This window comes from Oncorhynchus masou, chromosome 8, assembly GCF_036934945.1.
Source record: "Oncorhynchus masou masou isolate Uvic2021 chromosome 8, UVic_Omas_1.1, whole genome shotgun sequence".
Lineage (NCBI taxonomy): Eukaryota > Metazoa > Chordata > Actinopteri > Salmoniformes > Salmonidae > Oncorhynchus > Oncorhynchus masou.
The window spans coordinates 32497907-32525839 of NC_088219.1; the positions used below are offsets into that span (position 1 = coordinate 32497907).

Here is a 27933-nt window from a genome sequence, read left to right on the forward strand (position 1 = left end):
AAGAGTGTCCATGATTGAGTCTTTGAATGAAGAGATATCGTTGATGAATGAAAAACTAAATGATACGGAAACAACTTTGAAACTTCATCATCACCAATGATTTTGTGAATCACTTATTTAAATGACAACAACGCCACTTGCTGGACAAAATTCACGCTTGAGGGTTGAGCCTGCAAAGAGCAAGGAGTCAAAAATCTTTATAGCTGAACATCGAGCATTCGTTTGTTCAGGCAGCCGGTAATATGTGACCATAAGAACTGTCATAAGATTACCTTTCAACCTGCTTCTTATGTATTTTGTCCATTTGCTTATTGTTCCCTAATTTATTTCTGTGGCAATAAGTCTTCGGTCCATCTGGTGAGAATGAGAGCAATTCTGAAAATTAACATATCTAATCATGGTGTGGTGTGTTTCTGCAGAGATTCTCGACATTAGTTAGTAAGTATTTACAATAAATAGCCTCGGTATCTGACTGAGGACATTTTTAACTCTCAGGAATAACCAGAATAAATTGTTTTATGCATATATGAATTTAACAAACAGTTACACTATGCGTTAACGAATACATCACATGATATATTGTTTTACGGTTTTTGCTCAATAATAAAAAAATTTAAATGAAATGTTCTGATTTGTTAGTTAACATTTCCGCATTGATTTTAAGCCCCGCCCTCTCCAGGCTATATTACCAAAACACCCCCACTGTCTCGCCAGTTGTCAGCTGACTGGTAGTTGGCAATACAGTAGTTGTACATCATGATCGCGACGCTGAAGTTTACAACATTATTACTTGCGGTTGTTGTCTGCCGGGCAACGCAAGATTATGGTTATAAAGATGTCGAGGAGCCTACCCTGGGCGATTCTCAGTATGGATCTCTCTGGCCGTTGCCTCAGAAAGTCCAAATGTCAACGGTAGCATTCAAACTCAGCAGTGTTAGTTTCCAGATAGTTGACGCGAAAGAATCGTCTTCCGGTGCGAGCTGCAGCCTTCTTCAAAATGCATATCGAAGGTAATATGTGATTGTGAATGAATAGCCGCCTACGTATTTTCAAAGACGGGCCTACTGTAATGTAAATGTTTGTTTGGCGTTGGCTCTTAGATTTCATTCACGTTTTAGTTAAATTGTATTAAAATACAACTTAAGTGAAAGCCTACTTCTGAAAAACGTTGTGTGCTGAATAGAGCTATAACTGTTGAATGTGTTTTATGCACAGAAATTCACCGTTTTTTCACATAGTCACGTGAACTGGTTTGTTCTTCCTTCCTTGTCCTGCAGGTATGACGAATACATATTCCCCATTTCCAGAATGCAAGGGCAAAACAAAAAGAAGGCATTTGCCTCTGTGTCTGAGTTACAGGTGTGGATCACATCAGCTGACTCTGAGTGTGACAGCTACCCAAGTGTGACATCTGATGAGTCATGTGAGTGCCCTGGCATGATGTTTGTCTTCCTTGTTGGTGCTCTAAGCCAGGTACCGTATTCACAAAGCATCTCGGAGTATGCTGATATAGGATCAGATTTCCCTTTTAGATTATATGTACAGGGAGACCTGCTCCGAGATCAGCGCTTTTCCTCTGAATTCAGACCCAAGTTTGCAAGTTGGGACTCTAGCAGGGTAAATACAATTAGCAGAGTCTTCACTAGTATAGTCGAGGGGCCGTCCCAGTGGGATTGAGGCCTGGGTCTCGTCATCCTACATCAGTGTTTAGGAAGGTATTATTCCCCCAGTAGACAGAGAAAGATTACCTAGAATGTCTTGGAAGATAATAGGTCAGTAGGCATAAGACCACCGGATCTTTGTTGTTAAGACACTTAGCTACTGTTTCATGAATGCACACCAGTAGTACACGTGCAAGTTAGGTCTTAGCTGTGTCTTAAGGCCCCAGACTAAAAAAGAGAAACTAACATGCATTTACTTACTCATCAAAGAAGAAACATCCACTTACCTAGATGGGTAACAGTGACATATGCATGCAATTTAAATCAGTGGGCATTATCAGATAAAACATTTTTTTTAAAGAACAAACATAGGATTGACAGTCTTCTTTCTGCTGCCTGTCCACAGACGAACTCTCGGTGGACTCTCCTGTTGCTGTGCTGAAAGCACCTAAGGTGTGGGGCGCCCTGAGAGGTAGGGGTCATGGCTTTTATGCTAGACACATACTTTTTTGCTATGTTTATAGTCGTGAAAGAAGTTTGGTCACACCTGTGAGGCCTTCCTATATTTACATACCTATATTATAACGTTTCACTTGTTTTCATAACGCTTGTGCAACTTCAGTGGTTGCGTTGCATAGCATCTTGTGTCTTGACCTTGAAAGCTACAGGAAATGTTGTAATTCATACCTACGTACTGAGAGGAAAGTTTGCAAGTTAGCATTTCATTGTACTGCGTACAACACTACACTGTAACCTGTGCAGATTACAATAAACTTTGATTAGATTTGAGACTATATACATATCCAAGACGTTTACAGTGTGTTGTAAAGCATGTGTTTACAATCCTGTTGTGGTTGTTCTGTGATTCTGTTGATTAATCATTGTCTATGTGTGTCACTTTTTATTACCAGGTCTGGAGACTTTTAGCCAGTTGGTGTATGAGGATGAATATGGAGCAGTAAGTTGACATGAGTGCCATATGAATAGAGTTTGTTAAACAAGGAGGCCTCGCTCATGCCTGAACACAAGTCACATGATGGAGGAAGTAGCCTACCTTACCGGTTTACAGTAGCTCTATTCCAAGTCATTCTAATGCATCAACGCATTTGGCAATTTAGTTCCCAGCAACTTAGCAAGCTATTTTCAATTCCACATTGTGGTTTTTGCCTCAGTAGTATTCATCAAATTGATTAAATTGTAGAAATATTTCAATGGTACTTCTATTTTTTTTTAATGGATCATTTTCAATTTCTTTGTTTTATTTTCACAGAAAAGCATCAATAGGACAGAGATCCAGGACTTTCCACGGTTTACACATCGAGGCCTCTTATTGGACAGCTCTCGTCACTTCCTGCCCATCAAAGTCATCTTAGCCAATCTGGTTAGAGGACAATACATGTGATTTCTGATTTCAGTTCACTTTGTTGTTATGGTTAAATTAATTTGTATATTAATGGCATAACATTACATAACATAATGTCATCAACCTCATTCTCCCCTTACCCACACACAGGAAGCAATGTCGTGGAACAAATTCAATGTGTTCCACTGGCATATAGTAGATGACCCCTCCTTCCCCTACATGAGCCGTACCTTCCCACAGCTGAGCCAGCAGGTGAGTGGGTAGGCAGACATTGTTATCAATAGCCTGGTCCCATTTAAGCTGCTATACCTACAGCTTTCACACACCTGAATAGACCAGATGGGCAAAGGTCATATTGTAAAAATTTTAATTCTGAAAAGTATATGGTGGGAGTGTCACAAGCCTTGTGGTCTTGGTGGATCTATCACCGTATTGCTTACACCAAATCAGTCATTTCAAAGTTGTAAAGGTTTAAACTACTCAATGCATATCCATATGTATATAATGATTCCCTTTTGTGTATGACAGCTTTTGTTTTGATGTATTGTTTTTTCTGCAGGGAGCATACCACCCGTACACGCACGTGTACACGCCCTCTGACGTGAAGATGATCATTGAGTTTGCTCGCCTCAGGGGCATTCGTGTCGTCTCTGAGTTTGACACCCCTGGACACACTCAGTCATGGGGCAAAGGTGAGTGTGGGGTCACTTGGGTTGTTTCAGATAAAAGTCCTCTGGCTGTATCAAGGGGTTCATTTCTAGGGGGTCAGGGTTGTCTTTTGTCCTTTTAGACATGCACATTTGCATAATGTTTTTGTATGAATTGAAGTGAAATATGCAGCTACCTGATATTGCATTGGTTTTATCTGCTCCTCTCTCATGCCCCCTTTCCAGGCCAGAAGGACCTACTGACACCCTGTTACTCTGGAGCCAGCCCCTCTGGCTCGTTTGGACCGGTCAACCCTATCCTCAACACCACCTATGACTTCATGGCGATGTTCTTCAAGGAGGTCAGCACAGTGTTCCCCGATGCCTACATCCATCTAGGAGGAGACGAGGTTGACTTCAGCTGCTGGTGAGAGGCTTATAAGGACATTTTATATTTGTAATTTAGCAGACACTTTTATCCAGGGTGACTGGCAATCGGTGCATATAACAACTATGTTGAGCAGTGAGAAACAACCACAACTCATTGCTAGTAGACCCTAGTAGATATTTCTTTCAAACGTTACTTAATCAAAGTCTAAATATTCAGCACCAACTGACCCACAGACTCCTTATCCACTACAAAGGTACAGTATATGACCGCAATTGTCAACAGCCATGTGACTCTGGCTTGTTTGACAGTCAATGGAAATGAAAACAGTACTGTAGGCTGTCTCCGCCAACATCAAGCACATCAATAAAAACACTACTTTCTGCCTCTGTGATCCACAGGAAGTCCAACCCAGACATCCAGAAGTTCATGGCGCAGCAAGGCTTTGGGACGGACTACAGCAAGCTGGAGTCTTTCTACATTCAGAGGTGTGTGGCTTCAGTTAGACATGGCCTTAAAGTGAAGCAAATGATAAGTAATTCAGCCAACCTTAAAAAAAAAAACACCAACTTCCGCATATTCTAAAAAATGTCCCACTCCATTGTCCGAAGATGAATTATTCATATTATCATGTGGTTATTTTCTGTCACATGATAGGCTCTTGGATATTGTCACCACTACCAACAAGGGCTACATGATCTGGCAGGAGGTGATTGACAATGGAGTTAAGGTAACAGAGCGCAGCAGCATTTATTAGCACAGGCAGAGAGAAAAGCAGCCTCTCTGATATTTACTCATTTTCTGAAGTGAAATTCTAATATTTCTAGGATCAAAATATCTTCAGTTATCGTTGAAGTCGGAAGGTTACATACACTTAGGTTGGAGTCATTAAAACTCGTTTTTCAACCACGATTGGCAAGTCGTTTAGGACATCTACTTTGTGCATGACACAAGTAATTTTTCCAACAATTGTTTAAAGACAGATTTATTTCTCTTATAATTCCCTATCACAATTCCAGTGGGTCAGAATTTTACAAACTAAATTGACTGTGCCTTTTAAACAGCTTGGAAAATGATGTCGTGGCTTTAGAAGCTTCTGATAGGCTAATTGACATCATTGAGTCAATTGTATTTCAAGGCCTACCTTCAAACTCAGTGCCTCTTTGCTTGACATTATGGGATAATCAAAAGAAATCAGCCAAGACCTCAGGAAAAAAAATTGTAGATCTCCAAGTCTGGTTCATCCTTGGGAGCAATTTCCAAACGCCTGAAGGTACCACGTTCATCTGTAAAAACAATAGTATGCCAGTATAAACACCATGGGACCATGCAGCTGTCATACCGCTCTGGAAGGAGATGCGTTCTGTCTCATAGAGATGAACGCACTTTGGTGCAAATCAATCCCAGAACAACAACAAAGGACCTTGTGAAGATGCTTGAGGAAACCGGTACAAAAGTATCTATATCCACAGTAAAATGACTCCTATATCGACATAACCTGAAAGGCCGCTCAGCAAGTAAGAAGCCACTGCTCCAAAACCGCCATAAAAAAGCCAGACTACGATTTGCCACTTTACATGGGGACAAATATCATACTTTTTGGAGAAATGTCCTCTGGTCTGATGATAAAAAAAAAAAAAATGCTGTTTGGCCATAATGACCATTGTTATGTTTGGAGGAAAAAGGGGGAGGCTTGCATGCCGAAGAACACAATCCCAACCGGGAAGCACGGGGGTGGCAGCATCATGTTGTGGAGGTTCTTTGCTGCAGGAGGGACTGGTGCACTTCATAAAATAGATGGCATCATGAAGAAGTTAAATTATGTGGATATATTGAAGCAACATCTCAAGACATCAGTCAGGAAGTTAAAGCTTGGTTGCAAATGGGTCTTCCAAATGGACAATGACCCCAAGCATACTTCCAAAGTTCTGGCAAAATGGCTTAAGGACAACAAAGTCAAGATATTGGAGTGGCTATCACAAAGCCCTGACCTCAATCCTATAGAACATTTGTGGGCAGAACTGAAAAGGCGTGTTGCGCGCAAGGAGGCCTACAAACCTGGCTCAGTTACACCAACTCTGTCAAGAAGAATGGGCCAAAATTCAGCCAACTTATTGTGGGAAGCTAAACAATTTAAAGGCAATGCTACCAAATACTAATTGAGTACATGTAAACTTCTGACCCACTGGGAATGTGATGAAATAAATAAATCATTCTCTCTACTATTATTCTGACATTTCACATTCTTAAAATAAAGTGGTGATCCTAACTGACCTAAGACGGGGCATTTGTACTAGGATTAAATGTCAGTTATTGTGAAAAACGGAGTTTAAGTGTATTTGGCTAAGGTGTATGTAATCTTCCGACTTTAACTGTACCTTATTCACTTCTTACCTGGTATTTACATACGTAGTAGTGCATGTGGCTTCATGGCTTGGCTTCTATCTATATATATATATATTATTTATTTATTTCCCCTGTTAGAGTAACAAAGTAAAAGCTAATACTATATCCTAACCACCACCAGACCTGTGTTTCAAATACTGAAAAAAGTTATTTATCTGTGCCTGTTTGAGCTTGCCTGGCTTAATAAACCAATAGAAAAGTCCCAGAACTGCAAATCCCGCCCATCTGGCACTCCAGGCAGAGTCAAGCTAGCGCTCAAATTATTAGAATAAATTATTTCAAACCAATGTCTGACCTCCACAGCCGCAAATAATAAACATGCTTTCTGAGTAACATATCAGTGTAATACTTGCAGCTGAAGTCAAACACAGTAGTGCATGTGTGGATGGGGAACAAGTTTGAAGAGGAACTTCAGAAGGTGACAGAGGCGGGCTTCACCACCATCCTCTCCGCCCCCTGGTACCTAGATTACATTAGCTACGGACAGGACTGGCAGAAGTACTACAAGGTCGAGCCACTCAGCTTCAATGGTCAGTTATCTTCATCAGACACCTCCCTTTTGTTGGACCCCAGTAAGATTAGCTGACGTTATGTCGTCAGCTAATGGGGATCCTAATAAAAAATATATAATCTTCATCAGATAGTGTTTTATTTTCTTTAAAAAAAAAATTTTTTAAAAGAGGACCGGGTTCTAGGAGATCTGGAATAGCTCTGAGTTTTGGACTAACATTGCCGCGGTTGAAAATGCAAAAATTGTCCTTTCAAATTTGAATGACTTCATTCAACAGGTCTGCACTTGAATATTGCACCGCTGTATCATATTGAAACATCTGCTCTCTGGACCAAAGTCGTAGTGTATAGAGACATGGTTCTTGTTGGAAGTTTTTTTTGTGTGTGTGTTTTAGACCAGCACGGTAAACCTGACATACACATTTTTTGTGTCCAGCTTTGGTTCATGGTAAAGCTGGAGATTGTTGTTGGGTAAACCAGTTAGGGCTGTGCATTGCCTTTGCTTGGTATTCATTTTGGTTCTGGTCTAGGTTGAGGCCTATGGCTGTCTTGTGGTTTGTACTGGGACATTGAACTTCTTGATTTGATCGTTGCTTGCTGCAGCACGTTTGGCTTTCCAGATACTAGCCCTGACAACTCTTGCATGTTCACTTGGCGTACATGATTCATGGCTTCACAGCGCTGCTCTTATTTCGGGGTACATTCAAGATCAGCAACACTGTAACATGTTGAACATTGTAAGCAAGAAGTTGATGTGAAACCTTACAAATCCAGCCAACTTCAGAACTTTACTCCATTTTGTTTTGTGATGCCCCACCATGAAAAGAGAGACACCCATGTGTTGAAAACCACCTCACTGGAAGCATGGGGACAGCTTCAATTTGTCACTTCTCTACAACGTTGTTTTGCGTCTTGAATGTACCCAGAGGCACGCTTATCTATGGAGGGCTCTCCTGTGGCATATTCTTTCTTCTTTTTAAGTTTCCTCACCCCCCCCCCCCCCCCAAAAAAAAATAACAATAATAATACTAGTAGTACTAATAATACACCTACATACTAAGGATACTCCTCAATCACACTTTGCATGTGTATCTACAGTATGTGATGTGTGTCTACTGTATGTAGCTGAAGGCAGACACGCTAATCCACGTGTGGAAAGGCAACCAGCAGCAGTACCAGGCTGAGATGGCAAGGGTCACAGCGTCAGGCTACCAGGCCCTGCTCTCCACACCCTGGTACCTGAACCGCATCTCCTACGGCCAAGACTGGCAGGCCGCTTACAGGGCAGACCCACAGGACTTTAATGGTGTGTGTGTCTATCTGGACACTTTAGGCAGATGCTTTATTTCTGAAAAAAATACTACTCTTTGCTGTGTGATTTAAAAAATATATTTATTTTTTTACGGTTGGAGTTTTATATTTTACATCGACTGGTCGCGATGCTTATCGCGATACCTCCCTGTATATTTACATTAGGGCAGCAAGGACCAATACAATGACTTTTATTGTTTGTGATAAAGGAAGACTTTGCCCTAACCATGCTGTTCTAAATTGATAGACCTGTGTCATACGAGTCCGCTAAGGTCCAACCCACCTGCTCTGAGCCTGAACAGGGAAAACGCCTTCTGTGCCAAAAGCCATCCACTTCCGTCTTGTGATCCGATGGTCATGCGTTTTTATTTCTGTGCAACCCTGTTGACTGAAGTAGTAGAATGAACTCCATTCACATCATTTAAAGATTAAATGCAGAAATGGGCATACAGGAACTTTTCCGTGTGATTGCCTCCTGACCCCTGAATTACATTTGACCTTGTGAACCCAGGCACAGATGCTCAGAAGAAGCTGGTAGTCGGCGGAGAGGCCTGTCTGTGGGGGGAATACGTGGACGCTACCAACCTGACCCCCAGACTTTGGTACGCTGCAGACAAACCCAAATGTAACAACGAAAAAAAAGCTTTCCTCTCCATCCATTTTACACTGCACTGTCTGTAATGTTAGTCTGTGAAGATGTTTCTCTCCTATCCCCAGGCCCCGTGCCAGTGCTGTGGGGGAGCGGTTGTGGAGTGACAAGGATGTGAAAGACACAAACGATGCTTATAGTCGTCTGATCCAGCACCGCTGTCGCATGGTCCAGTAAGTCGCCCCCATAGAGAAACGTACTGTTCTATTTAATTATGTGGTGCGCCCCCCCTTATAAGAATTGGGGGAAAAAATCTCTTGACTCAAGTATACAGTTGTGGCCAAAAGTTGAGAATGACACACATATTAATTTCCAAAGTTTGCTGCTTCATTGGCTTTAGATATTTTTGTCAGATGTTACTATGAAATACTGAAGTACAATTACAAACATTTCATAAGTGTCCAAAGGCTTTTATTGGCAATTACATGAAGTTGATGCAGAGAGTCAATATTTGCAGTGTTGACCCTTCTTTTTCAAAACCTCTGCAATCTGCCCCGGCATGCTGTCATTTAACTTCTGGGCCACATCCTGACTGATGGCAGCCCATTCTTGCATAATCAATGCTTGGAGTTTGTCAGAATTTATGGTGTTTTGTTTGTCCACCTGCATCTTGAGGATTGACCAAGTTCTCAATTGGATTAAGGTCTGGGGAGTTTCCTGGCCATTTTGTTCCGAGTCGCTTAGTTATCACTTTTGCCTTATGTCAAGGTGCTCCGTCATGCTGGAAAACGCATTGTTCATCACCAAACTGTTCCTGGATGGTTGGAGGAAGTTGCTCTCGAAGGATGTTGGTACCATTCTTTATTTGTGGCTGTGTTCTTAGGCAAATTTGTGAGTGAGCCCACTCCCTTGGCTGAGAGGCAACCCCACACATTAATGGTCTCAGGATGCTTTACTGTTGGCATGACACAGGACTGATGGTAGCTCTCACCTTATCTTCTCCGGAAAAGCTTTTTGAAGGATGCCCCAAAAAACCTGAAAGGGGATTCTGAGAAATTGATATTCTGCAAAAGGTTAGTCTGTCCCTGATGTTTTTCCTGGAGAGAAGTGGCTTCTTTGCTGCCCTTCTTGACACCAGGCCATCCTCCAAAAGTCTGCCTCACTGTGTGTGCAGATGCACTCACACCTGCCTGCTGCCATTCCTGAGCAAGCTCTGTACTGGTGGTGCCCCGATCCCGCAGCTGAATCAACTTTAGGAGATGGTCCTGGCGCTTGCTGGACTTTCTTGGGCGCCCTGAAGCCTTCTTCACAACAACCTCTCTCCTTGAAGTTCTTGATGATCCGATAAATAGTTGGTTTAGGTGCAATCTTGCTCGCAGAAATATCCTTGCCTGTGAAGCCCTTTTTGTGCAACGCAATGATGACGGCACGTGTTTCCTTGCAGGTAACCATGTTTGACAGAGGAAAAACAATGATTCCAAGCACCACCCTCCTTTTGAAGCTTTGTCTGTTATTCAAACTCAATCAGCATTAGAGTGATCTCCAGCCTTGTCCTAGTCAACACTCACACTTGTGTTAACAAGAGAATCACTGACATGTCAGCTGGTCCTTTTGTGGCAGGGCTGAAATGTGTTTTTTTTGGGGGATTCACTTCATTTGCATGGCAACTTTGCAATTAATTGCAATTCATATGATCACTCTTCATAACATTTTGGAGTATATACAAACTGAGGCAGCAGACTTTGAAAATGTACATTTGTCATTCTCAAAGCTTTTGGCCACGACTGTACAATGTGGTAACACCCTCTTTCTTCCTGTCTTTTCTCTTCCCCACTTCTCTCCATCTTCTCTTGCTCTACTAGGCGTGGTATACCAGCTGAGCCTTTGTTTACAGGTTACTGTGCACATGAGTACAAAGGGGTATGAGCTGACAGCCACTGTGGGGCGACAACCTGAGAAGCAGCGTTAACCGCAATGAGAGAGAAATAATCTCACAAATCAAACTTGATTGTCTTCAAGACTTTATTGATGCACTGATATGAGCCAAATTCTGCCTTTTTAATTTTTTTCAGAACAATCCTCATTCCATGCAATGTCACAAATTGATTGTGTAGGAACACCTTTTTATATTAATGTTTATGAATTAAAAGAAACTTTTGCAAAGTTTGTCTGTGTAAACACTAGTGATAGACACCCGAAGTGCGACGCAGTTTACCGATTCATGGAAATTACACATTGGAACATCTTTTATACAATTGATATACATTTAATGACTGATACCGTCACTTCTACAATATGTTTAACAGAAGTACTGAATGCCCACATGCATGTTCTTGACCCGATTGTCATGTTTGCACAACAAATACCCTCACAGGAGTATTTACAGTGCCTTCAGAAGTTATTCATACCCAGACTTTTTCCACATTGTTTTATCATAGCCTGCATTTAAAATGTCACTGGCCCATATTGTCAAAGTGGAATTATGTTTTTTTAAATGAAATGTCTTGATTCAACCCCATTTGTTATGGCAAGCCTAAAGTTCAGGAGCAAAGATGGTCTTACGTTGCATGGACTCTGTGTGCAATAGTGTTTTTTATTTAACCTTGAAGTAGGCAAATCAGTTTAGAACAAATTCTTATTTACAATGACTGCCAAACCCATATGATGCTGGGAGAATTGTGCACCGCACTATGGGACTCCCAATCGCGGCCGGATGTGATACAGCCTGGATTTAAACCAGGGACTGTAGTGACGCCTCTTGCACTGAGTATCTCAGGAGCCCCTGTTTAACAGTTGATTGACTACCCCATCTCTATACCCCACACATACAATTATCTGTAATTCCTCAGTCAAGCAGTGAATCTCAAACATATTTAACCACAAAGACCAGGGAGATTTTCCAATGCCTTGCAAAGTAGGGCATGTATTTTTTTTCAAAAGCAGACAAATATCCCTTTGAGCATGGTGAAGTTATCAATACACCCAGTCACCACAAAGATACAGGCGTCCTTCCTATCTCGGTTGCCGGAGAAGGAAACCGCTCATTTCACCAAAGGCCAATGGTGACGACAACAGTTAAGAGTTTGATGGGAGAAAACTGAGGACGGCTCAACATCATTGCAGTTAAACCACAATACTAACCTAATTGACAAAAGTGAAAAGAAGGAAACATTTGCAACAAGGCACTAAAGCAGGGTTTCCCAAACTCTGTTCTGGGGCCCCCCCTGGGTGCAGTGTATACACTGCTCAAAAAAATAAAGGGAACACTAAAATAACCCATCCTAGATCTGAATGAATGAAATATTCTTGTTAAATACTTTTTTCTTTACATAGTTGAATGTGCTGACAACAATCACACACAAATTATCAATGGAAATCAAATTTATCAACCCATGGAGGTCTGGATTTGGAGTCACACTCAAAATTAAAGTGGAAAACCACACTACAGGCTGATCCAACTTTGATGTAATGTCCTTAAAACAAGTCAAAATTAGGCTCAGTAGTGTGTGTGGCCTCCACGTGCCTGTATGACCTCCCTACAATGCCTGGGCATGCTCCTGATGAGGTGGTGGATGATCTCCTCCCAGACCTGGACTAAAGCATCCGCCAACTCCTGGACAGTCTGTGGTGCAACGTGGTGTTGGTGGATGGAGCCAGACATGATGTCCCAGATGTGCTCAATTAGATTCAGGTCTGGGGAACGGGCGGGCCAGTCCATAGCATCAATGCCTTCCTCTTGCAGGAACTGCTGACACTCCAGCCACATGAGGTCGAGCATTGTCTTGCATTAGGGGGAACCCAGGGCTAAGCGCACCAGCATATGGTCTCACAAGGGGTCTGAGGATCTCATCTCGGTACCTAATGGCATTCAGGCTACCTCTGGCGAGCACATTGAGGGCTGTGCGGCCCCCCAAAGAAATGCCACACCATGACTGACACACCGCCAAACCGGTCATGCTGGAGGATGTTGCAGGCAGCAGAACGTTCTCCACGGCGTCTCCAGACTGTCACGTCTGTCACATGTGCTCAGTGTGAACTTGCTTTCATCTGTGAAGAGCACAGGGCGCCAGTGGCAAATTTGCCAATCTTGGTGTTCTCTGGCAAATGCCAAACGTCCTGCATGGTGTTGGGCTGTAAGCACAGACACATGCACATTTGTGGCCTGCTGGAGGTGATTTTGCAGGGCTCTGGCAGTGCTCCTCCTTGCACAAAGGCGGAGGTAGCGGTCCTGCTGCTGGGTTGCTGCCCTCCTACGGCCTCCTCCACGTCTCCTGATGTACTGGCCTGTCTCCTGGTAGCGCCTCCATGCTCTGGACACTACACTGACAGACACAGCAAACCTTCTTGCCACAGCTCGCATTGATGTGCCATCTTGAATGAGCTGCACTACCTGAGCCACTTGTGTGGTTTGTAGACTCCGTCTCATGCTACCACTAGGGTGAAAGCACCACCAGCATTCAAAAGTGACCAAAACATCAGCCAGGAAGCATAGGAACTGAGAAGTGGTCTGGTCACCACCTGCAGAACCACTCCTTTATTGGAGGTGTCTTGCTAATTGCCTATAATTTCCACCTGTTGTCTATTCCATTTGCACAACAGCATGTGAAATTTATTGTCAATCAGTGTTGCTTCCTAAGTGGACAGTTTGATTTCACAGAAGTGTGATTGACTTGGAGTTACATTGTGTTGTTTAAAGTTTTAAAGTAAAGTAAAATAAAGTGTTCCCTTTATTTTTTTGAGCAGTGTATATATTTTTTAAGAAACCCTCACTAAAGAAATACTGCAAAAAATGTGGCAAGGCTTTTGACTTTTGTCCTGAATACAAAGTGTTATGTTTGAGGCAAATCCAATACAACACATACTGAGTACCACTGTCCATTTTTTTCAAGCATAGAGGAAAACTTGGTTCCGTCTGCTTTCCAGCAGACACTGGGAGATGAATTCACCTTTCAGCAGGACAATAACCTAAAACAAATAAGGCCAAATCTACACTGGAGTTGCTTACCAAGAAGGCAGTGAGTGTCCGAGTTACGGGTTTGACTTAAATCTACGGCAAGACCTGAAAATGGTTGTCTAGCAATGATGAACAACCAATTTGACAGAGCTTGAATAATTTTGAAAAGAATAATGAGCAAATGTTGCACAATCCAGCTGTGGAAAGCTCTTAAGAGACTCACAGCTGTAAACGCTGCCAAAGGTACTTCTACAAAGTATTGACTTACATGTAAATCAGATATTCCTGTATTTAATTTTCAATAAATTAGCTGAAATTTCTAAAAACATGTTTTCACTTTGTCATTATGGTGTATTGTATGTAGATGGGGGAGAGAAAAATATATTTAATCCATTTTGAATTCAGTCTGCAACACAACAACATGAATACTTTCTGAAAGCACTGAAAATAGACATTCCTGCTGGCTTACATTTCCCAGAATTACTCTTCCATCTCTGAGTGATGTCATCAGGCGAGGCCAGACATCTTGTTGAGCAGGGCATTCTGGTGTTGGGGGTTCATGGCCTCATAGATGTCCAGCTGGAGGGAGAAGGTGGCGTTGCCAGAGGTCAGAGTTCGCAGGGCGGTGGAGTAGCCCTGAAACAGAGGAGTAAAGATTAGATCCAAGGAGGGATACTGCAGTGTCACTTTTTGACTCTGATACAGTATATTATTCAGCTAAGATGCATTTAGAATATGCTGAACATGATGCGTCATTCGCAAGCATTGGACTTGATTCGGTAGCAACAAGACTATGAGAGATGTACAAAACAGAAAGTGAAACTAATTTTTAAAAAATGCACTTTTATACTATCTTGGTGGTGTTGTCTGCCCTGTCACTACAGGAGGTTTCCACGGCAACATCGAACCAACCTACCATCATCTCAGCCAGGGGTGCGGTGGCAAGCAGAACCTTGCTGTCATGGCGACTCTGGATGTCCCGGATGGCCCCTCGTCTCTGAGCCAGGTCACCCAGCACAGAGCTCAGGTGCTCCTCCCCCACCGTCACCTCCAGTGACATCACAGGCTCCAGCACCTGCCCCCCCGCCTGCCTCAGAGCCTACAGGGGACAGAGACAACACTGTTACTAGCGTAGTATAAGTAATAATATGAGAAATAGGGTCACTGTTACTAGCGTAGAATGAGTATGAGCAATAGGGTCACTGTTACTAGCATTGTATTAGTAATGGTATGAGTAATAGGGTCACCGTTACTAGCATAGTATTAGTAATGGTATGAGCAATAGGGTCACCGTTACTAGCATTGTATTAGCAATGGTATGAGTAATAGGGTCACCGTTACTAGCATAGTATTAGTAATGGTATGAGTAATAGGGTCACCGTTACTAGCGCAGTATTAGAAATGGTATGAGTAATAGGGTCACCGTTACTAGCGTAGTATTAGTAATGGTATGAGTAATAGGGTCACTGTTACTAGCGTAGTATTAGTTATTGCGAGCTCACAGAACAGTGCTCCGGGCAGCCGAGCGGAAATGGAGGAAAACTCGCCTCCCTGCGGACCTGGCATCCTTTCACTCCCTCCTCTCTACATTTTCCTCCTCTGTCTCTGCTGCTAAAGCCACTTTCTTCCACTCTAAATTCCAAACATCTGCCTCTAACCCTAGGAAGCTCTTTGCCACCTTCTCCTCCCTCCTGAATCCTCCTCCCCCTCCCCCCCCCTCCCTCTCTGCAGATGACTTCGTCAACCATTTTGAAAAGAAGGTCGACGACATCCGATCCTCGTTTGCTAAGTCAAACGACACCGCTGGTTCTGCTCACACTGCCCTACCCTGTGCTCTGACCTCTTTCTCCCCTCTCTCTCCAGATGAAATCTTGCTTCTTGTGACGGCCGGCCGCCCAACAACCTGCCCGCTTGACCCTATCCCTCCTCTCTTCTCCAGACCATTTCCGGAGACCTTCTCCCTTACCTCACCTCGCTCATCAACTCATCCCTGACCGCTGGCTACGTCCCTTCCGTCTTCAAGAGAGCGAGAGTTGCACCCCTTCTGAAAAAACCTACACTCGATCCCTCCGATGTCAACAACTACAGACCAGTATCCCTTCTTTCTTTTCTCTCCAAAACTCTTGAACGTGCCGTCCTTGGCCAGCTCTCCCGCTATCTCTCTCAGAATGACCTTCTTGATCCAAATCAGTCAGGTTTCAAGACTAGTCATTCAACTGAGACTGCTCTTCTCTGTATCACGGAGGCGCTCCGCACTGCTAAAGCTAACTCTCTCTCCTCTGCTCTCATCCTTCTAGACCTATCGGCTGCCTTCGACACTGTGAACCATCAGATCCTCCTCTCCACCCGCTCCGAGTTGGGCATCTCCGGTGCGGCCCACGCTTGGATTGCGTCCTACCTGACAGGTCGCTCCTACCAGGTGGCGTGGCGAGAATGTCTCCTCGCCACGCGCTCTCACCACTGGTGTCCCCCAGGGCTCTGTTCTAGGCCCTCTCCTATTCTCGCTATACACCAAGTCACTTGGCTCTGTCATAACCTCACATGGTCTCTCCTATCATTGCTATGCAGACTACACACAATTAATCTTCTCCTTTCCCCCTTCTGATGACCAGGTGGCGAATCGCATCTCTGCATGTCTGGCAGACATATCAGTGTGGATGACGGATCACCACCTCAAGCTGAACCTCGGCAAGACGGAGCTGCTCTTCCTCCCGGGGAAGGACTGCCCGTTCCATGATCTCGCCATCACGGTTGACAACTCCATTGTGTCCTCCTCCCAGAGCGCTAAGAACCTTGGCGTGATCCTGGACAACACCCTGTCGTTCTCAACTAACATCAAGGCGGTGGCCCGTTCCTGTAGGTTCATGCTCTACAACATCCGCAGAGTACGACCCTGCCTCACACAGGAAGCGGCGCAGGTCCTAATCCAGGCACTTGTCATCTCCCGTCTGGATTACTGCAACTCGCTGTTGGCTGGGCTCCCTGCCTGTGCCATTAAACCCCTACAACTCATCCAGAACGCCGCAGCCCGTCTGGTGTTCAACCTTCCCAAGTTCTCTCACGTCACCCCGCTCCTCCGCTCTCTCCACTGGCTTCCAGTTGAAGCTCGCATCCGCTACAAGACCATGGTGCTTGCCTACGGAGCTGTGAGGGGAACGGCACCGCAGTACCTCCAGGCTCTGATCAGGCCCTACACCCAAACAAGGGCACTGCGTTCATCCACCTCTGGCCTGCTCGCCTCCCTACCACTGAGGAAGTACAGTTCCCGCTCAGCCCAGTCAAAACTGTTCGCTGCTCTGGCCCCCCAATGGTGGAACAAACTCCCTCACGACGCCAGGACAGCGGAGTCAATCACCACCTTCCGGAGACACCTGAAACCCCACCTCTTCAAGGAATACCTAGGATAGGATAAAGCAATCCTTCTCACCCCCCTTAAATGATTTAGATGCACTATTGTAATGTGGCTGTTCCACTGATGTCAGAAGGTGAATTCACCAATTTGTAAGTCGCTCTGGATAAGAGCGTCTGCTAAATGACTTAAATGTAAATGTTAAATGTTATAGTATGAGTAATAGGGTCACTGTTACTAGCGTAGTATTAGTAATAGTATGAGTAATAGGGTCACTGTTACTAGCGTAGTATTAGTATGAGAAATAGGGTCACTGTTACTAGCGTAGTATTAGTTATAGTATGAGTAATAGGGTCACTGTTACTAGCGTAGTATTAGTATGAGAAATAGGGTCACTGTTACTAGCATAGTATTAGTAATAGTATGAGTAATAGGGTCACTGTTACTAATGTAGTATTAGTATGTGTGTAATAGTAATAGTATGAGTAATAGGGTCACTGTTACTAATGTAGTATTAGTAATAGTATGAGTAATAAGGACACTTATTAGCGTAGTGTTAGTAATAGGGACACTGTTACTAGCGTATTATTAGTAATAGTATGAGTAATAAGGACAATGTTACTAGCGTAGTATTAGTAATGGTATGAGTAATAGGGTCACTGGTACTAGCGCAGTATTACTATAAATTGAAATGTTATTTGTAACATCAGCCAAATACAACAGGTGTAGAACATACCGTGAAATGCTTACTTAAAATTCCTTAACCAACAGTGCAATTAAGAAAAATAAGAGTTAAGAAAATATTTAATAAATAACAAATACAAAAATAAAAGAGTAACAATAAAATAACAATAACGAGGCTATATACAGGGTGTAATGGTACAGGTTAGTCGAGTTAATATGTACATGTAAGTAGGGGTAAAAAGACGATGCATAGAGCGAGTAGCAGCAGCGTAAAGAAATCCATATTTCTAATGCCTTTCTCCTTCTATCGACACTCACAGAGCCATACCAAGACTACAGTACATAGGCAGAGATCATCTCACATTGTGTACACAACACTATCATGTGCACTATCATGTGCAGGTACCTTGAGCATACAGCGGGACACGCAGGCAGACAACATAGCTAGAGATGTCCCCGGCTCCATGCTCACACTCTGGATCATAGTGGACACGCCCTGGACCGGGTAACCAAGCAACGGACCTGGGAGAGTGAGAAAATGAGTATCAGAATAGGGGCTATAATAGTACAAGACTCATCGAAAATGGGGGTCTTCTTCCATAATCTGGTCAAGTTCCTTCTTCCATAATCTGTGATGTCGTTACCTTGGAGATAAGAGCTGTTTACGCCGTTCTCCACAGCGTCCCTGACATCAGGGGACAGCTGCTCCTCCACTTCCTCATCGTAGGTGATTTCACAGGAAGTGAGCGAGGAGGAGGAGGAGTCCATGATGGGGCAGACCGCCACACTCACAGTCACCATGTGTCTCCTCTCCCCAACTGTACGGTCCAGCGTGTCTGAAACACACACAAGCAGGAATAAGAAGAATCAGTACGATCTACACTGATTGGAAAATATGGTTTCCACCTCCGTACTGATTGGCATACTATACCTGTGGTGGCCATTGATTGGAGGATGGTCTCCCTGTAGGCCACCTGTAGAGGTCCCAGGTGGGTTTCGATGCCGTACTCTCTCCTGATCCGATCATGGAGGATCTCAATGTGCAGCTCTCCCATTCCACACAGAATGGTCTGGCGAAGGAGACGGTACAAAGACCATTAAAACAGATATTGCATATTTTATTAGTCTAATATTATATGCTAGCTAGCTAACATTCATTCAATCAATCACTTTCAACCAAGCAATTAATCAATCATACATGTTCCTCCTGTACAGGTGGTATTACCTGTCCAGAGTCTGAATCTACCCTGACCTTCAGGCTAGGGTCTTCTCTCTGGAGGCAGGTCAGGGCATTCTCCAGATCTAATAGAAAACAGAGGATAATAACATTCATAGGTTGTTATAACAGTGTTACAAGAGTTTTAGGCCAGGTGGCTCAAACAAGCCTGTAGAACAGTGCACGTTATGAGGGGATTTGAGCAGGGATCCCATGCTTAGTAATGGCTGCAGGGACACTGACCTGCCTGTCTAGACATAGTGGGGGGTTCTATGGAGCAGAAGAAGACAGGCTCGGGGACCTCCACTCCAGCTAGCACCAGACTGGCCTGCTCTCCACCCCTCTTCCTCTCCCCCTCCTTCTCCTTCTGGGCCCGCCGGACCGCAGCCACTGCCGAGGCCTTGGAGGACACAATAGTGTCCCCTGTCACTGTCTGAGAGTGAGTGAGTGAGTGAGTGAGTGAGTGAGTGAGTGAGTGAGTGAGTGAGTGAGTGAGTGAGTGAGTGAGTGAGTGAGTGAGTGAGAGAGAGAGAGAGGATTTTTTTGTAAACATAATGAAAGATTGCTTGGAAATGAAAGTGTTTGGTTTAATTGTCAAGCCACTGTCACCCAACAGATTCAAAACAATGTTTCAGTTTCAAAAACATATTACTCTTTACTGAGAATGGATGTGGTTTCAATTCCAATTTTTGGGCGGCAGGTAGCCTAATGGTTAGAGCGTTGAACTAGTAACCGGAAGGTTGCTAGATTGAATCCCCGAGCTGACAAGGTAAAAATCTGTCATTCTGCCCCTGAACAAGGCAGTTAACCCACTGTTCCTAGGCCGTCATTGTAAATAAGAATTTGTTCTTAACTGACTTGCCTAGTTAAATAAAGGTTAAAAAAAATCCAAAACAGGTAGTCTCTCAAGGAGTCCTACCTGCTTGAGGCCCACACAGAGTGCAATGTTTCCTGCAGTCAGAGAAGGTATCTCCACATGCTGGTCAGCAAATGGCAGCAGCAGCCGACTCATCCTCTCTCTACAGTGGAGACCAGTGGAATTCAAAATGGCAAGCACAGTAATTAGAAAACTAACAGTACTTGAATTTATTGGAACAGCCTGAGAATTTGTAAGGTTCACCATTTTAGAGGGCTCCTACTCAGTTATACCCAATGCAACAAAACCTTAAGAGATACAGAGTTAATACATTGATTAGCATTAATTGAATCCCATTCAGCAAGCTGCTGTAGCAGTAAGCAGGTATTGGGTAGTAGTGGGATGGTGATGGACCTACGTACGTGTTGTTCCTGTTGATGTTGAGGACAGCAGACTGGGGCTTCATGGTCCCAGAGTAGATCCTCACAAACACCAGAGGACCTCGCTGCTTGTCATGCACCACCTTGAAGGCCAGGGCACACAGGTCATCCTGGTACCAACGCCTGTGTGAAGGGAATAGACCAAGCCGAATCAAACTGGGTCTGACTCAAGAATAAATCCCTGACTGATATATGTGGTAGAGAAGAGTAGTGGCTTCAGCCCAATGATATGGATCAGATTTAATTACATTTTGGTTAGGTATCCCACAAAATAATGTTATAGAAAAGTCCTATTGGGGTCAGAGCTGAGTGGGCTATTATGGATAACACACTTTGTTGACTCTACAAGGTAAAGGTTAAATGTTACTCACACCATGGTGCCTCCTGTTGGGGGCGAGGAGATAGGCTGTGATGGAGTTCTGGTTAGGGGTAGAGGATGTACTCACACTAGGTCATGGTGCCTCTCGTTTGGGGCAGGGAGGTAGGCTGTGATGGCGTCCAGGAGAGGCTGAACACCTTTGTTCCTCAGAGAGCTCCCACAGAGCACAGGGACTCCTTTACGTGCCAGAGTCACCCTCCGCACTGCCTCCTGGAGCTGGAGAATACACAATAAACCAGATACACACACAATACCACATGCAGAACTCAGTCCTACTGATATTTTACCTGAGATAAATATTGCTTACTTTGGCAGGAGGTACCGCATCAAAATTTTCACCATAAACTTCAATTAACAGCTCTGCAAACTCATCATCCAGATCAGCAACCTGTGTATGAAAAAATGCAAATGCCAAATTTGACACATAGCATTTACACATATTTTTACTATACATGTTTTTATAGCGATCTAAGCTATCAGAAATAGCATAAAAATAAGCACTCGATGACAGTTGGCATGATGATGTAATTTCCTGTACCTGTTCTATCAGAGCTGCTCTGGCCTCCATAGCGTCCTGAAGAAGTTCCGGGTCATCTGATTGGCTGAGAGATTTGGTCTCAAAGACACGGCCATCCTCTGCTCTGGATTTCACCCGCCACGTCATTTGCTGGTTGGTAATCAAGTCAATCAATCCTATGAAGCTCTTCCCGCTGCCAATTGGAATCTGTGTAACCGGTTGTTTCTCATTTATACTGTAATGTATGTCATTTGATATTTAGGCATTATCACAGCAGGGAAGCTGAATAATGTAAAATACATAGAAGCCCTATTGAGAATGTTGTCTACCTGGAGGAGCACAGGATTGGCTTTCAGTTTCTTCTTTATGCTCTCAATGGAAAAGTGTAAACTATATAGAACCAAAAAAATACATTTTTCATCAAAATGAACACTGTAGTCCCAAATCCTAACAGCAAGCATGAAGATATATGTCTGGTTACAACAGAAGGGAGTCACTATGTGATGCTGGTTGTTTTACCTGGCCCCAGGCTTGTCCATCTTGTTCAGGAAACAGATACAGGGTACATGATGTTTCTCAGCCTGCCGCCACACTGTCAGAGTCTGAGCCTGGTGATATCACAAGACACAACATACAGCCATACCGAGTCACTAACACACACACACACACACACTTACAATACAATCAACACCTCGATTCTAGGTCAGTTCAATTACTGTATTTAAAAAAAATTTTTTTACAGGCAATACAGTCAGGTAAATAGAGATGCATAGGCCTATTTCAGTACAGGGTGGGAACATGGCATCGTATCAGGGCTTGACTCACCTCAACGCCAGCAGAGGCATCAAACACTGCCACCGCCCCATCCAACACACGCAGGGCTCGCTCCACCTCCAGAGTAAAGTCAACATGTCCTGAAACACCCACCCACACACACAGTGTTGTACTATGGAGGGTCTATGGGTTGATTTTGTGCCAGGGTTGCCTGTCTATAGGATTCGTGTTTGTGTTTTTGCACGATTTATTGAATGGGACTGGCTCTGTACCTGGCGTATCTATGAGGTTGATCCTGTGCTTTTTCCAGTCGAAGGTGACTGCAGCAGACTGTATGGTGATTCCCCGCTCCCTCTCCTGAACCATGAAGTCTGTCACAGTGTCCCCATCGTCAACATCTGGGAAACAAGAAAAGAGAGAGAAATTGAGTTGCTAGCTTGGGACTCTGTTAAACAATGCAGGAAAAAGCCAGCAGAGGACGTGGAATTGAAATTAAATTACTGACCTCAACCTGCTCATCCCCCTACACATGTCTATCCCAATCCCCTCCTACACACCTCCCAAAGCCCTGGTGTATCCAGAGTAATACAGCATTCTCTCTGTGGTGGTGGTCTTCCCTGCATCTATGTGTGCCATGATGCCAATGTTCCGGATTCTGGGCACAAACAATAGTGAGTATTACATCTGATATTAAGGGGCTACCAAGGACCATGAAGTAGGCTATAGAGTAGTAATAAACATAGGCTGGAGCAAGTTTTACCACTTACTTCGATATATCTGGATTGACGACAGCTCGTGGGGATTTGACATCATCTATAGGATATAAAATAAGAATTTACGAATTTGTATTACAAAAGCACTGAGAGAACATCAAAGTTCAGTCTAATATGGGAATGGGACATGTCATATACCTGGCAAAAAGCTGTAATGTCTTCTTCCTTGTAGTCTCCACCTGCACGTCTGTGGTCCACTCTTCAGTAGACCTTTACCCTACGCAACCCAACACAGGGCAATACACATTATCCATAGAAAACAGTAGCGACTAGTGACAAATATCCAACAGTCTACAGCCTTTTAACCAGGTTTGTCCCTGAAATGTAAGTCTTACCCCCCCAACCAGGACACTGAACGTCCCAATGCCTATTCCCAGGACAGTCCGAAGTCGCATCTTCAACCTGCTTCGGGCTTACAAACGTATTCCAGTGAAAATATTGTAGACAGTCTTGACATGGACAGAGCAATGTCGACTGCTCTGTGTGAATGTCATTCATCAACCATAAACCCTGTTGGCATTGAACTGGCTGTCAAATAAGGTAAACACATTCTCTAAATGCCGTGCCTCCCGAGAACAATAATCAAAATCAGTATAATGTATTAATTATCTCAAATTATCAACAAAAAAATATAATAATATGAATCGACGTCGATTCACGCTTTCCTTATAAGGTGCATCTTCAAAATACACCCCAAGCAGCAGTCCACTCTGAATTTAAGTTCCGGCTTTGACTTTTAAAATAAATGTGTATTTATAGTTTAATAGTTCTGACTATTTTAATAAATAGTAAAACCGTGCTGAATTGTTTTGATAATGATTTGCTCAATTTACTACAAATTACTAATAAATATGCAACGGGACTACTCGTACCTGGTTTCATTCCGGAATTTGTTTTAAGCGGACACTCCCATCACATACTTCCTCTAAAATATTGGCTTCGGAAAATAACACCAACGACCCAAGCCTCTGCAAAAACTACGAAAAAAATCAACATTTGAGACAATAAGTTCCATCAAATAAGTATCGTATCTGAATACGTAACTTTCAATACACAAAATGGTAAGCTATACACATATTTCACGTTCTTTATGATACATAATTTGATATGGAAATCTTCTAGCATACGAAGTTGGCTAGCAACATGTGGCAGACATCCGACTCCGAGCTGCAATTCAACCAAGAATTGTCTTTTGACATTGTGATGGAAGACATTGGTCTTGGTTGAATTGCATCGATCCGACCACATGCAGTGTCTAGAATAACGTTGGTCAAACTGCTCTGGACAATAAATTAACGTTATAGTTCATTTATTTGAACGAAATTATTATGAATACACCCGCTGGTCTGAATTGTTTTGACATTGCCTTAGCCTAGGTAGCCAGCTAACTAATCTGTCAGCTATATGGTCCCACATATGTTCGCGCTGTCATGCCAAACATATTTTAAGGATGTTTGATCAATTAGATTAAGCCCACCTTGGAAATTAATGTACAGAAATCATTCATTTTATTCTGATGTTTGTTGACTTAATACATTCAGAAAGCCTTAAATAAACGATTAAAATGTGCCTCCTACCTCAGCCCCAGAACGAGCACATCGAGTTACATCGCAAGCGCCATGGCCAACGCCTGGACCACCAGGAGAGGAAGAGGAAGAAGGAGAGCCGTGAGGCTCATGAGCGGTCACACAAAGCCAGGAAGATGATTGGTCTGAAGGCCAAACTATACCACAAACAGAGGCACTCTGAGAAGATCCAGATGAAAAAGACGTAAGTACAGTATAGCCATAGATGAGTAGTACACACTACAGTAGTGCAGTAGTGTAGTACACTACAGTAGATAAACCAATGGGCTCCTTTATAGCGTGAAGAGTTGACTCTTAGGATTTAGGTTCAGGGACATGATAGGTTTAATGTCCTATTTTTAAACAAATTCCTTGGTTATGACATAGTAATTAAGACATCCTCCAGTAATTGCTATTGTCAAAATATTGATTGAAACGGCATATGCCATTGTCACCAATCCAAAACGTTTGTTGACCTATTGGTGTCAACACCACTTGTCTTACCACAGCCTCAAGATGCACGAGCAGAGGAAGACCAAGCAGAAGAACGATGACAAGACTCCTGAGGGAGCAGTACCAGCCTACCTGCTCGACAGAGAGGGACAGTCCCGCGCCAAGATCCTCTCCAACATGATCAAACAGAAGAGGAAAGAGAAGGCTGTGAGTATTCAATGCCTTTCTTTTACTTGTTTGTGTTTTCGCCACCATGTCCCACTGAAGACAGGTAATAGTGCCTGGCCATATGATCTCATATAGAAGGGAACAACACCTAGGTTAACCCTATCTATTGCCAACCGGCATGCATTTTGCATACCATGCAAACAATTTGAGGTCAAAGTACTCCGGTACGAAAACTGGGCCAATCAAGAAAACTTGGGCTAGGAAAAAATACAGCCAATTGCTCCAACTTCCTGAGGAGGGAGTTGACTGACCCCATACGGACCTATAACAGTCTGCCATTCCTACTGAGCCAGTCTTCTGCCAACATCATTATTAGGCAAAAAAAAGTGCATTTGCCTATGATTTGAGCAGTGTGGGTGTTGCACGTGTGCCGTCGTGAGGTCCGCAGGGCAGGGATTGGCGCCGCGGCGTTGAAATGGTACTCATAAAAATGATTCAAGGATGGCATGTCTACTATGGTCAGATTAATTGTTTCAAATGTCAATGTAATACTGTAGACTGTTTTCCCTCAATCCCATTAAACCTAGTCCTGGATTAACATGCACTTTCAATGAAATTGTCCCTAAGTGTGCAAAGCCCAAGCCAGTTTAGTTAACAACTGGTGTCCTGATATATTCTGATTTAATCTTGTGTTTCTTCCTGTAGGGTAAATGGGAGGTGCCCCTGCCCAAGGTTCGAGCCCAAGGGGAGACGGAGGTGCTCAAAGTCATCCGTACGGGTAAGAGGCAGAAGAAGGCCTGGAAGAGGATGGTCACCAAAGTGTGCTTCGTAGGCGACAACTTCACCCGCAAGCCTCCCAAATATGAACGCTTCATCAGACCCATGGTAAGGAGGAAAGAAACACTACTCACTAGCAAACAGTGTATATAGCAATGTTGGATTGAAACTCTGATATGTAAACACCCTTTTTATCACTGTGAAAATCAGAGGAACTTTGACTACATTTTTGTCATTTAGCAGACTATGTAGAGAGACTTAGTTACAACCAGTGCAATCAACCAGATTAGGTTAAAAAACTAAATTGACTTACTTGCTCCTTGGGGAGCATCGGTCATTCACAAACTTCCTCCTGCGGGTTTGAAGAGGTAAACAACCTAAATTACCTGAAATAAATGTCCCACCATCGTCTGCCCTTCCCTCTCTCCAGGGTCTACGGTTCAAGAAGGCCCATGTGACCCACCCGGAGCTGAAGGCCACATTCTGTCTGCCTATTCTGGGGGTGAAGAAGAATCCCTCGTCACCCCTTTACACCACTCTGGGGGTCATCACCAAGGGAACCGTGGTAGAGGTCAACGTCAGCGAGCTGGGCCTGGTCACGCAGGGGGGAAAGGTCATCTGGGGTGAGATATCTCCTATCCTCTCAAATGTCTATTGATATTTATCTGGATCAGTATGGGACAGCTTCCCGGCCACACATTAAGCCTAGTTCTAGACTAAAAAGCACTTTCTATGGAGATTCTCCATTAAACATGCTTCGTAGGATGTCATTGTAAATACGAATTTGTTCTTAACTGTTTTGTGTAGTTAAATAAAGGTTAAATACAAATTAGTACACCACTAGGCTACATCTGTGTACACAGTACCAGTCAAAAGTTTGGACACACCTACTCATTCCAGGGTTTTTTATTTTTTTTACTATTTTCTACATTGTAGAATAATAGTGAAGACATGAAAACAATGAAAGAACACATGGAATCATGTAGTAACTGAAAAAGTGTAGTAACCAAAATATATTATATTTGAGATTCTTCAAAGTAGACACCCTTTGCCTTGATGACAGCTTTGCACACTCTTGGCATTCTCTTAACCAGCTTCATGAGGAATGATTTTCCAACTGTTTTGAAGGAGTTCCCATATGTTGAGCATTTTTTGGCTGCTTTTCTTAGCATTTATGAGGCCAGCAAACACGTTCCTTACACGCTAGGAACATATTTCCTCCAACGTTATATTGAAAGGGTGCCTCTCGGGTCCCAAAACGCACGTTTTCTGGAGACTTGTGGGAGGAGTTCTGATGACATTGCCCACTGTATGCTTTTTCGGAAGCCTGATTCCATCCAGACTGAGGAGAAATCCAAACACAATGCATCTCTGACTACCTTCTGAAGTGGTCAGCTAGATCTGAACACAGTCAGACCACAAAGCGACCTTTGTGTCTAGACATGTCTTTTCAATGTGATCTTTGTATTCTGATAGCAGAAATCACATGTAAGTGTCAAGTGTAGACACAACCTTATTCAACTTCTGAAGTGTAGTGATTAAAATATCTCATTTATTTCTCTTCTCTTCAGGTAAATACGCCCAGGTGACGAATAACCCAGAGAACGATGGCTGCATTAATGCTGTACTGCTGGTGTAAATTAAGAACTCGATGGGACGGTCCAAATCCTGGACTAAAAAGAATTTAATGGAGATTTTCCCGTGTTTTTTTATACTCCAGGACTATACTTAATCTGTGTCTGGGAAATGAGAATTTAATGGAGATTTTCCCGTGTTTTTTTAATAGTCCAGGACTAGACTTAATCTGTGTCTGGGAAACAACCCCATCAATATAGACTGTGCCTGTAACATACAGCCAAGGCTATGGCTGGCATGGAATAACAGACCAGACCAGGAACACTGAAACATCTGGGAATAAACCATGTGTGTTCAGCTGTGGAGAAAATCAAGAAAACACAGAAAAGATCAGATGCAGTATTTTGCTAGAAGGTGTCTTGTAACTAAATACTAAAACATGCTCAAAGGTATGTGTGACTAAATATAAGGGGTTGTGCTTTTGTCATACATTTGTTATATAAATTGTTTTTGACTGCTCTGAGAAGTTTCCAGTGTTTTTTTCCGGTCAGAATACTTGAAAGAGCAGTAAACTTGAA

The 27933-nt window shown here is 43.3% G+C and overlaps 3 protein-coding genes across 7 annotated transcripts; 2 read left to right on the forward strand and 1 right to left on the reverse strand.

Annotated features, from left to right (window-relative positions):
- Positions 1 to 700: 700 nt before the first annotated feature.
- LOC135544538 (beta-hexosaminidase subunit beta-like) lies at positions 701 to 11041 on the forward strand. Of its 4 annotated transcripts, none has more exons than XR_010456345.1 (14): positions 702 to 1010; positions 1278 to 1423; positions 2068 to 2133; positions 2573 to 2619; positions 2932 to 3042; positions 3175 to 3276; positions 3584 to 3716; positions 3918 to 4098; positions 4461 to 4547; positions 4717 to 4789; positions 8101 to 8281; positions 8798 to 8911; positions 8983 to 9108; positions 10738 to 11041. XR_010456345.1 is itself a non-coding variant. In XM_064972226.1 (14 exons), the coding sequence occupies exons 1-14, from the start codon at positions 757 to 759 to the stop codon at positions 10799 to 10801; spliced, it is 1641 nt and encodes a 546-aa protein (XP_064828298.1). In that variant the 5' UTR covers positions 702 to 756; the 3' UTR covers positions 10802 to 11041. The 4 variants fall into 4 exon arrangements, 3 of the variants coding, with proteins under 3 accessions (XP_064828300.1, XP_064828298.1, XP_064828299.1); XM_064972226.1 differs by having other exon boundaries at positions 8798 to 8888; positions 9004 to 9108; XM_064972227.1 differs by lacking the exon at positions 8101 to 8281 and adding an exon at positions 6821 to 6995 and having other exon boundaries at positions 703 to 1010; positions 8798 to 8888; positions 9004 to 9108.
- gfm2 (GTP dependent ribosome recycling factor mitochondrial 2) lies at positions 4915 to 23506 on the reverse strand. 2 transcript variants are annotated; one of them, XM_064972225.1, is made up of 21 exons: positions 23153 to 23506; positions 22956 to 23034; positions 22812 to 22857; positions 22602 to 22699; positions 22317 to 22442; positions 22096 to 22184; positions 21790 to 21878; positions 21600 to 21660; positions 21292 to 21477; positions 21061 to 21141; positions 20821 to 20969; positions 20357 to 20497; positions 19998 to 20097; positions 19322 to 19511; positions 19088 to 19164; positions 18794 to 18932; positions 18507 to 18698; positions 18269 to 18384; positions 14746 to 14928; positions 14299 to 14465; positions 4915 to 5345 (listed from the first exon to the last, which is right to left on the reverse strand). In XM_064972225.1, exons 1-20 carry the CDS (start codon positions 23210 to 23212, stop codon positions 14337 to 14339), a joined length of 2331 nt encoding a protein of 776 aa, XP_064828297.1. In that variant the 5' UTR covers positions 23213 to 23506; the 3' UTR covers positions 4915 to 5345; positions 14299 to 14336. The 2 variants fall into 2 exon arrangements, with proteins under 2 accessions (XP_064828297.1, XP_064828296.1); XM_064972224.1 differs by lacking the exon at positions 4915 to 5345 and having other exon boundaries at positions 11449 to 14465.
- A 220-nt stretch (positions 23507 to 23726) lies between these two features.
- LOC135544540 (ribosome biogenesis protein NSA2 homolog) lies at positions 23727 to 27875 on the forward strand. The gene is made up of 6 exons (XM_064972231.1): positions 23727 to 23878; positions 24400 to 24587; positions 24892 to 25042; positions 25709 to 25888; positions 26211 to 26403; positions 27352 to 27875. Exons 1-6 carry the CDS (start codon positions 23876 to 23878, stop codon positions 27417 to 27419), a joined length of 783 nt encoding a protein of 260 aa, XP_064828303.1. The 5' UTR covers positions 23727 to 23875; the 3' UTR covers positions 27420 to 27875.
- Positions 27876 to 27933: the final 58 nt, after the last annotated feature.

Coding starts and splice junctions, on each gene's coding strand:
- LOC135544538 (XM_064972226.1), top strand. CDS start 757: ATGATCGCGACGCTGAAGTTTACAACATTATTACTTGCGGTTGTTGTC. Junction 1,011..1,277: donor CTTCAAAATGCATATCGAAG/GTAATATGTGAT, acceptor CTTGTCCTGCAG/GTATGACGAATACATATTCC. Junction 3,277..3,583: donor TCCCACAGCTGAGCCAGCAG/GTGAGTGGGTAG, acceptor TTTTTTCTGCAG/GGAGCATACCACCCGTACAC.
- gfm2 (XM_064972225.1), bottom strand. CDS start 23,212: ATGCGACTTCGGACTGTCCTGGGAATAGGCATTGGGACGTTCAGTGTC. Junction 21,661..21,789: donor ATGGACAAGCCTGGGGCCAG/GTAAAACAACCA, acceptor GGTTCTATATAG/TTTACACTTTTCCATTGAGA. Junction 20,498..20,820: donor GAGAGGCACCATGACCTAGT/GTGAGTACATCC, acceptor CCCTTCACACAG/GCGTTGGTACCAGGATGACC.
- LOC135544540 (XM_064972231.1), top strand. Junction 24,588..24,891: donor AAGATCCAGATGAAAAAGAC/GTAAGTACAGTA, acceptor GTCTTACCACAG/CCTCAAGATGCACGAGCAGA. Junction 26,404..27,351: donor GGGGGGAAAGGTCATCTGGG/GTGAGATATCTC, acceptor TCTTCTCTTCAG/GTAAATACGCCCAGGTGACG.